General features: G+C 40.5%; 1 protein-coding gene across 1 annotated transcript; it reads right to left on the bottom strand.

Moving 5' to 3' along the window:
- Nucleotides 1-7,409: 7,409 nt before the first annotated feature.
- On the bottom strand, nt 7,410-9,654 carry sox21b (SRY-box transcription factor 21b). The gene has a single exon (XM_062534602.1). The coding sequence runs from the start codon at nt 9,189-9,191 to the stop codon at nt 8,460-8,462; it is 732 nt and encodes a 243-aa protein (XP_062390586.1). The 5' UTR covers nt 9,192-9,654; the 3' UTR covers nt 7,410-8,459.
- Between the last annotated feature and the right edge of the window lie 1,006 nt (nt 9,655-10,660).

Here is a 10,660-nt window from a genome sequence, read left to right as displayed (position 1 = left end):
AGACAAAGTTATTTCCAGAAAGCTTCTTGGGCATGTGTCTATATTTGATTTGTGTAATACAAAGTCATCATATCTGTAAAATATCACTGATAAATACTAAATAAATATACAACACTTAAATTAATTACATCATAGTTACATGGATCATTGTAGCCTGCTGACAACAACAGTGGACTCAAATGGCCTCATATTGAATGCCTCTCCGGCCATATGTGTGAACACGTGATTTTTCCATTGGCCAAAGCAAGCCCTACATGTGTGAGTATTAGAGAGATCTTCCCTCTGTATTTTGTTTAGAGGTTGCGGGTTCTGGATAAATATTCTGACAATTGTCATCTCTAATTCCTTTTTTTTTTCTTCTCTAATCATCCTCCAGGCTGAAATTTCACTTTGTGAATCATGTGTTTTATTTTACATATTCGTTGTTTTTTAATGAACTTATCTTTTATTACCATTTCTTGAATTAGTATAAACATGTTTTGAAAGTTACATTATAGATGCATGTATTCTTTAAACAATTAATCACTAAACCAAATGTTTAAACCAAGTGAATCGCTGAACCTTAAGATTTCTGACAGTAATATCAAAGATGTATAGAACCCAAATGTAAATATACTCCCTAAGAAGCATGTCCAATTGTGAGGGTAATCATGCCCTATCAAACTAATCAATTAGCTATTTAAGGATCATGTCTGATATTTTAATCCAGTAATCCATCACCATGAATCTTACATACACTTTACAGTAATCAAAGATTTGCCCACTCTGACAGAAATGCCCAAGTCCATCAAAGCCATGGTTACAAACCAAGACCTCAATTTGGACAATTTTATTTCCCAACATCTTGTTTCATTTGGATAGCTATTTCACTGGACGTTCTTCCTCTCCTACATGTTCCATATGTGGTGACGTATAGCATGTGGCTGGTGTTGAGACTGAGGAGGCCCTGTTACTGTCATGTGCTCTTATCTTGAGATCTCCCAGTGCTGCCCAGGGTGCAGTAATGCCCTTCAGACAGCAGTGGGAGCTTCAGCATCAGAAGGACAGAGTGGGACTGACCACAATGGCTTTTATCTCCGAGCTCTGGTGAACTCTGGGGAGGCAGAGAGGACTGCTGATCCACCACAGCAACGTCAGCAGTGCTCTAGTCTAGTGAGAGTGTCCACTACAGCGCTAGCACTATAGGTCAGCCTTTTGAATGGACTGCCACGTCCCCACACTCATAAAGACAATAAAACACTTGGTGCTGTCAGAAGGTGTTGTTAACGTGTTGAATGACATGAATGTCAAATCAGAGATCTAAAAAAAATCTCTGTTTTACCACCCAGTTGGCTATATTATTTTGAGTTAGGAGTAGTAGTATTGTATGTTTTAAAAGTTCAACCTACTTTGTTTGATTGTGTGTATCTCCAAATTTGTTTTCTTTACCATAAAGCTCTGCAAAGCTTCTGCCACCACTGAGTGAAACTGAATGGCTGCCAATTAATGGCTGAATGAAGACGAATGCTTGCTCCGTGTAAAAGACCTGAGACATGTTGTCATTTTACTGAATGCGTTACCTTTAAGTTAGGCCTGCTTTATCAGCCGTCAAAGTCCTAAATGAAGTCCTTTCGTGCAAAGATCTTAAGGAAATCCCTGTCATCTCTGAGCCAATCTGGCCGAACTGGTTGACTTCACCGGATGAATTACTGGCTTGCGGGTAAACGATGAGTAATTTGATGAGGACACAAAGGCAAAGTAAATAATCTCTACATAATTGTGTACAGTTATGCTCACAATACTTAGGCGTGATCGCAAGATACATTCCCTCTGTATCTACAACAGACAAAACCTGTCTGATTATGAATGCATATACACACGCCATGTTAAAACTACTAAAACTGATAGCTGATATTCATATACACACGCCATGTTAAAACTACTGAAACTGATAGCTAATATTCACACACACACATACCATCACACTAACATGCCACTGTTAGGCAAAAAGGCTTTAAATTGACGAAAATGTCAAATAAAACAAAACGTTATTGTTTTGAAAAACCAGAATAAAACCAGATTTAAAAAAAAAAAAAAGTATGTATATTTGTAGCAGGCACAATAAGCATGACAACTGGTATCTGTAAAATATCTATGGAGTCCTGGACTGTGCATGTTCCATAGAGCTGCAAGCCAGTGCTCCATCTTCTACCCATTTAAGTTAGTCTTCTTTTTTTTTATTATTATTATCAGTAGACAGTTTGATCAAGAGACTTGGCCACTTCCTCTTCTCCTCAGCCCAACCTCAGCACTCCTAATCAGGTTAGCACCTGATCTCCTCTCTCTCCTGAGGGCTCCGTGTGTGTGTCCACTGCATTATGTACAGTACTTTCACACAAACTTGGGTCCACTCTTGAAAAAAAAAGTGTGCGGGCAGACTTCAGAGGACGTGGGGGGTGATTATACAGAGTGTATAGATTTCTCATTTCTCCAGGTGACCTTGGGCACGGTGACATGTATGCCTTCTGAGGCTTTCTGATTTGACACGTCGAGGTGTTGCGGAAAAGGTGCAATGCAAGATAATTTTGGTGTTTTCTCCCCCTCCTGGGAGCTCACAGAAATATCGAAATGTAGCTGGCCCCTTCTCCGGAGATTACAGGTAATACAGTCCATTGGCCCCATAAACATTCCTGACACAAACCATATGATGGAGAGATTGCTCCGGGAGAGACTTTTCACACTTTGATTTGCCTAAAATGAGCTGCAGTGGAGAGTGATGTCTTTGAGGTTTTTTTTTTTAACTGTCCAGGCAAAGATCAACCTTTGCAGACCCAAATCCGATATCATCACACAACCATATTTTTTTTTCAACTTTGAAACTTCTTAAAGAATGTCTGGGGATCTCTACACATATAACTGCTGTTGAGAGTCCAGAACTCCATACAGCATCCTACTTTCTGTTATGGAAAAATATCGTAGACTTAGATGTTCACCTTCATAATATAACATTTATAAAACCACATTGACATGGGCATCTAATATATGAGATGTTGACCTAAATGTGTGCTTTTATAGAGGTATAACATTTAAAATGTATGATTTTATTTACATTAATGGTCCTAAATTTTGACTATAATATAATTCTGACATATTACGCTCTGTTCGGTATTAATGTTTGGAATATCACGACTGATGCTTGACAATCTATGGAGATTCATAATGTTTAAGAGCCACTGAATGCATCTTTATCATTATTTGACCAATTCACTTTTGAGGTATAAAAATGGGGTCCAAAAAGCTCTGATATGAAGTGAACATAAATGTTTGTTTGCATGGTTGGAGTGAGCCGGTTCTGTACCCCACTCGGTGGAGACATCTCATCATTATAATTAGGAGTCATTCACTTCCATAATTCTGTCAATTGGCGGAGACAAGTGGAGGCATTTTCAGTAAAGAGCACATTATAGTCTCCTTAAAAAGCCACTTTAGGGTGAGAGAAGGGAGAAAAAAGAGAGAACTCACGTACCCACGTCCTTCTGACTATGACACTACATAGACGCCTATCAGATAAGTACAAAATGCAGGAAATGGCACAGACTTTCCAACAGATCAGAGGATTGCCGGGCTGTTTATCCATCACTTTTATTGCCTTTCACTTGGTCTTTGTGGACAAGTCACTTGAATACTATTGTCAGAGTGTCATGGCTGATACGCTTTGATTTAGTCCTTGTTCAGGCATTTGAAAATATTTCCCAACTTCCCACCAACTCAGAAAATCAAAATCCATGTTTACTAACCATGTTTGCGTGAAGAGGATTTTTTGTTATTATCATCCAACCCAAAACAATTTGATGCTCATATATGATTCAGATGACTGTGTCTTGAATTGCCCATTGGGGATTGCTGTGTGTGTGTGTGTGTGTGTGTGTGTGTGTGTGTGTGTGTGTGTGTGTGTGTGTGTGTGTGTGTGTGTGTGTGTGTGTGTCTGTGTGTGTGTCTGTGTGTGTGTGTGTGTGTGTGTGTGTGTGTGTGTGTGTCTGTCTGTGTGTGTGTGTGTTCTGGGACTACGGTCTTAAATTGACATTTGGCAGTCCGACACCACGATGTTAAGTCCCACACAGTCGGTTTATCCAGAGAGTCTTACTTGAGTCAGTGAAGTTGGCCCGCTCGTCTCCCTGAGCCCAGCAGGAGCACACTGGGCAGTGGCATTGTAAATCTCCTCCAGCCCAGACTGGCTCAGTTGCCCCCTTAACCGCAGCAATCAACGCCGGTGCCACCGACTGTATTTCACAGGGTGAGCACCTACCTCCGTCAATGTCTCACACTGAATTACACCTCGAGAATGGCTTAGCAGTGAGGTCTGAATATGTTATGTGTGATTTATTTAAAAGGATGGACGACGTGAACTCTAAGAGAGGCATTGAATCATCTAAATTGATATATTCCATCCCTTATGTGTCCCAAGATTCTATCAGCCATGTCGGTTTAATTGTCATTTGCAGGTTTTTGTAAATACGTAGTTCACAGGCGGAGTAAAAGACAACACTTCACCTCGCGTGCCCCTTCCCTAGACATGGGGGCATGAAGAGACCTCTCCACCAAACCCTCAGCTCTCCATATATGCCCCCATAGAAGCACATTCAATCGGACGGAGCGGATATCTTCTGCATCCATAGAGAGCAATTTAGATGTGAGTTGCAATAAAAGGCAGGGCCCTATACCAACCAGGCATACACTATTGCGATCACTTGAATGAAAATTCAGTTTGTTGCTTCTCATATTGGCTTGTCACATGCACAATAGGAATTCAATATCACTGTCAAGCATGTGTTAAAATGTTTGTTTTTTTAATGATTAAGTGTAATGCCTGTTCAGTGTCTAACTTTAATTGCTAATTTAGAAAAATATTTTTTTTTGTTTTGTTGATTTTTTCGGTGTATTCAATGTTGTAGCATTAATTTGTTCACACTAAACACTAGTAATTTATACACTTCTCATTTGAATATTGCAACTCCTCAGCTATAACTATAACCAATCTTCAAGATTATTTATAACAATTCATTAAAGAAGCTACTGTCATCAGAGTCTAATGTTGACGGCCTCTTACATCACACACACATGGTGCTAACAGGTTATCTTCAATTCTATAATCTATCAGTGCAATTTAGTAGATTAACTCCATGTTTCCAGACCACAGAATGTTATATCCCCATGACTAAGACCACAGCGATACAAATAGGCTAATATTTCTGTTTATATGATTTAGAGGGTTAAGTAATGTATATGAATTTTCAGAGAGTGTATTGTGAATTCACTGGGAAAAAAATCTGTGTAAGACGCTTTTATGTGCATTGTGTTTTATATCAGTAAAATGTGATACTTTTACATCTCATTCTGCGGATCTTGGATCTGCAGAAGAATAAATGCATGTCTGCCATTTAATTTGCTTTACATGGTCACTGAAAAACATTAGATTGTTAATTCCTGGTATATTACTCCTGTTACACACTTGAAAAACTACATTCTGGATTTTTCCAGCAAAAAGTTTTTTTTTTTTTTCTTCCACCGGTTATTTGCATAGTTGCAACCACCTTTCCCATAGAGTCCCCTTTCTGCACCAGAAAAAAAGCATATCTATTCAAAAGGCATTTAGTCCATTTCTTTCTTGGACGGTAAACCTATTCATCAATTGTTCTGCCTTGTAGATTGCATTCTGATGCTAATGTGGCGTGTTAAATATCTTTTTGTTCGCCTTTCACCGTTTTGTCATTCAGTTTATCCAGTTTTGGTCACCCATTTTATTTATTTATGCGCCTGCCTCTATTCATGTGCTCATGTATTTTTTATTATGTTGTTTCACTGTCATGCAGTGTCAACTCACTCTATTCAATGCTGCCTACTTGAAGGGCTCGGAGGGACAAAGCGTGTACACATTGCAGTGCTATTCACCCTGGCCAGCTGGATCGCCTGAAAAAAAAACCTTGTGAAAAGAAATCCTCCACAATGGACACAGAAGAAGTGCACAATGCTAACAGTTTTCCAAATACCACTGATTGCTTTCATCACAATGAGGGAAAGCAGACGCTTTTTGCTGAGCTCCACTTCAACAAACAACACTCTCACAAAAACCTCCCAACCCACGTTTTGTTCCCAGACAAAACCTCCTCGACTGTCTAAATGCTCCAACTGAAGAGAAAAAAAGTTCTTTCAGCTTTCTTTCCCTTCCCTTAAGTAAAATATAATAAAAGAGTACAGAAAAGAGGGAAATGGTCACTGAGATAGTAATGGCCATTCTCTGGTAAACCTGACAACCTTTTCAGAGATTTTTGGTCAGGAAAGTGTTGGTAGCTCTGCCAGAAACTACTGTCTCTTTCAAATCAATGAATAGCATGGTAATGGGTAAACTCCAGCTGAGAAAAATACAGAGATGCACAAAAACACCACCTTTTTCATAAACAACAATGTATCACACCACGTTCCAAAGGTCAGAGATGCTTCTGCCTAACAGGCAAATGGGTCTAAAGTGTGTGTCTGAAAATGCTAAACACGTCATAGGGAAAGAGAACACAAAAAGAAAAACTGAAAAAATAAGCTTTACGAAAATGTTTTGAACAATGTCATTCAGTGTAAAAGGTCACTTGAGCGTTATTTCCGAGGCATTGCAGGAAGTTCCGTGGAGAGCAGTGATCGGGGTGTTACAACAGAGAATGCAGAGCTGTGAAAGGGCTCAATTAACCGTGGCGGAGATAATTATCCCTGGACAGTCCAAATTAGTTTTGCATAATCGCTCAGATACATATGAATTAACTTCTTAATGTAATCTAAGAGGGTCAGTTTGCTTAAATAATATGTTTAACTCATTATGGCCATATTTTATTAAGTGCTCTCTCTCTCTCTCACTCACACACACACACACACACACACACACACACACACACACACACACACACACACACACACACACACACACACACACACACAACAAGCTTACAGTCCACATGGAATCTATGAGGCAAGTCTGTGAGAACAGGCGTAACATAGGCTACTACGCGAGTAACGGTGTCCTGATTATACGTGTTAAAAAGAAAATTCAGCGGACATGGCCGGGATAATACAATTAGATGAGGCCTTGTGAGAGGCTCAAAGAAATGCCTGTTCGCGGGCCTAAAAGGTTCCTTTTCACTGGTCATGGAGGGCTTAAAAAGAAGAACTACTCAGTTTTATCTTCCTTCCTATTCATGATTAAAGTTGTGATAAATCAGGGTTTTGGCTCTTGATTACAATGAGTTGCTTTAGATTTCCGAGTAATTCTATTCAAACCATGAACAAAAGCGGCCTTTGGAGGATACCTTACACTTCACCTGGACTGACCACGCTAGGGCATTGGAGATACAAATCTTGTTAGCAATTCAGCAAGAACTACAGAGCGATTTTTCTGTTTGTCCGCATACGCTTTATTATAACCGTCTGTTCAACAAGTGAACGATATGATTTAAAAGTGTTAAGTACATGTAAGTGGTGTTAAATAAAACACATAACATACAAGTTCATAAAGAGTTAGTAAAAACGAATTTTGAAGACCACGAACGCCAGGAAATCACCTTACAGATATCGGTGATTATTTGAAATGAATTAAGGGTCAGCAACTTAATCAACACTTTGGGGGCACGTTATACAAGAGAGGGATGCGTTTTATTTCAGTTAATGGCATTCTATGCACTTCATGTTTTTGTGCAAATGTGAAGGACAGGATATGTCCTCTGTTCCATCAGCAGGGCCACCATAATGCTTTCACTAAACAATAAATATCACATACATCTATGAAACAGGATTCAAAAATGAAAAATATACACTGAATTTCTAACAGCCCAGACAAGCTCCATTCCAAGAGTACTAAAGATTGTAAATTACCTTTTGGATTCTTTCTGTACACATTTACAGTCAATTTTGATTGGTAGGAGATCAGCACAGCTGTTTCAAAACGGTTGTCAATGCTTGTAATGTCAAAACTAAAATACATTAGCTGATGAGCACACTTGGAGATTTAAAAAGACCACATGAGGAATGACAGCAAAATGATAAAGAGAGACCTGTGTCCTTCATAATTATTTGGGGAACAGATGAAATGTGATCTCAACAGGTTAGTCCAACAGGTGCACTACAATAGATAGAAATCAAATCTGGTACCTTTGCAAACGAGTATTCACATTGATAAGGGCAAACTGCTCTCCTACCATCTCCTTCGCCAGCTCTGCATATCGCCATCCTTCTGTAATTTCCCTCTGGGATTTGCCAGGTGATGGCTACATTTTAGAGAGTTCTCTAAATAAGCATAACCTTACATAAAGGTATTAATTAATATACACACACATGTGATATCTGATACGACGAGCACTGTATCACATGTACAGATCTGTGCATGCGTAATAACTATTGCATGATATTCTTTCACATTTAAACTTCTCTGGAGTCCAAAGCTATCATAACGCAGCCGCGTATGCAGGATATGGTTCGAGCTGAGGTTTGCCCATTCCAGGCAGCAAAATGTACGCCAAGGGAGGCTGAAGACCGGCCGAAGGCCAGGCCGTGCAGTTACAAGGGATCATATAGCCCGGGTTGCCCGGCGATGGGTGTGTGTGGGTGTGTGCCCCACTTCCGACAGTTCCTGTTCCGGAGAAAGCTGTTGCGCCATGGTACCCCAGCGGCGATGGATAAGGAAACGGCGGTGAGAGCTCAGACATTTTAGACCCGAGATCAAAAAATGAGTAGGGGTTTGCTGACATCGAGGGGTTGAAAAAGACTCTGGCCGCTGCTGCTGCGGCCGCAGCGGCTGCTTTGTCGGGGTTGCTTAATAAGGACTCGGACAGTGCTCCACCGGACAGACAGCTCACCTTCAACGCGTCGTGCTCTCCAAGATTGTAGGGCACCGGGAAAGCAAACTTGTCCTTTTTCATTAAAGTCTTTGGCTTCCGCCTCGGTCTGTATTTGTAGTCTGGGTGTTCCTTCATGTGCATAGCCCTCAGACGCTTCGCCTCGTCAATAAACGGTCTTTTCTCTGACTCGGTGAGAAGTTTCCACTCGGCGCCCAGTCTTTTGCTAATCTCGGAGTTGTGCATTTTTGGATTTTCTTGAGCCATCTTTCGTCGTTGAGCCCGAGACCACACCATGAAGGCGTTCATGGGTCGCTTAACGTGATCTAAAGGTTTAGACATGTTTGGAGAGGGTACGTAGAGATGGTGAGGTAAATATCCTTCGACAGTTGGTTCACCTCTCCAGAGGGATTTTTCTCTGGACACTGCCAGAATCTCTTCAGAAATAAGTCAGTCAATGTGAGAGCGCGTGGCACATAACATGCGATAGATACACTTTGTCCCCGTTCGCCGAAGTTTCCAGTTAAATTGAAAATCAATTAGTGTGTATTTCTTCACTTACTTCAGTCCCTGTTCTTCGTTCCACAGATGCAATCCGCTCTCAAGAAAAAAAGACGACCCTAATAACGTCCCTCTAAATCAACTTCACAAAAGTTACGTTTTCGTATACATCGCGAATATCCCATGAAACCGGAAAGAAACATCAGTCACAAGGCTTTCCACTTAGCTTGTGTTGTTTTCCTGCTTTCCAGGCAAACAACGGTGTCTTATAACGGCCACTGATCGCATGAATCCAGCATTCACGCAAATGGATGACAACTCAAAGCTGCCTCATGTGAAATAAGGTTTTCAGTGGCAGGTAGTGAAAGGGATTGTGAGCATGCGCACTGCGTCTGACAAACTCAGCGCTCACTAATACTAGATCCCACCCTGAGAGCTGAAAGGACCGGAGACATCCAGAAATGCCCCACTCATAGGGTAATCTAGGCTGCGCTATGTCCATCCTCAACACATGAGTAAAGATCACCCCCCCCCCCCCCCCCAAAAAAAAAGCACACAACAACGTCGTAGCTTTGCCATCTTAACAAAGCAGTTAAGAGTTTTTGGTTGTTAATAATTTTACCGCGACGTTAAGTTTCTGGAGGTATGTAGTAATAAGATATTGCCGGTATTAAACCATTATTATATAGATAAGACTGGGTATTCCGGAACCTGTACTTATATCATTTTAAAACGTGTGAGACATTGTTTATTGGACAATTTCAGGGCCAACGCGCCATATGCTATTAAACGAGCTAAAATAAGATGGACATGTGTCCTCAGAAATGGACATGACTTTTCATGCACCGTGATGTAATAAGTGAAATCTAGTGGCCTATCCACTGTGTCCTTTAAAGCCAGACTTTTCTCAAAAATATTACATATTAGTAAGTTCATATACTGCCTATAGCTGTTATTGTACATGTTTAATTGCTAAATTATAGCTAAATAGACCATTACACTTTCATTTTCAGAGGAGAATCCTATGGATGTTTTGCATGCATTTCTTTACATTCAAGATGGTCCGATTACTTTGAGGTGGACCACACACACACACACACACACACACACACACACACACACACACACACACACACACGCGCGCGCGCGCGCGCGCATCTATAAGAGAATTAGGTCTATCTGATTTTTCCAGCTCAGATTCTTTCGTTAAAATGCTCTCAATGCCTTTGGACTCTGTTTATCTGTCCTAAAGCGCTCTCATTTCCTTGACAGGACTGTCCCTGTTATTTCTGTGGGAGGTACTGAAGAAA

The sequence above is a fragment of the Sardina pilchardus genome, chromosome 4 (assembly GCF_963854185.1).
Source record: "Sardina pilchardus chromosome 4, fSarPil1.1, whole genome shotgun sequence".
In the NCBI taxonomy this organism is placed as follows: domain Eukaryota; kingdom Metazoa; phylum Chordata; class Actinopteri; order Clupeiformes; family Clupeidae; genus Sardina; species Sardina pilchardus.
This window is presented reverse-complemented; position numbering and strand designations above follow the sequence as displayed.

Coding starts and splice junctions, on each gene's coding strand:
- sox21b (XM_062534602.1), bottom strand. CDS start 9,191: ATGTCTAAACCTTTAGATCACGTTAAGCGACCCATGAACGCCTTCATG.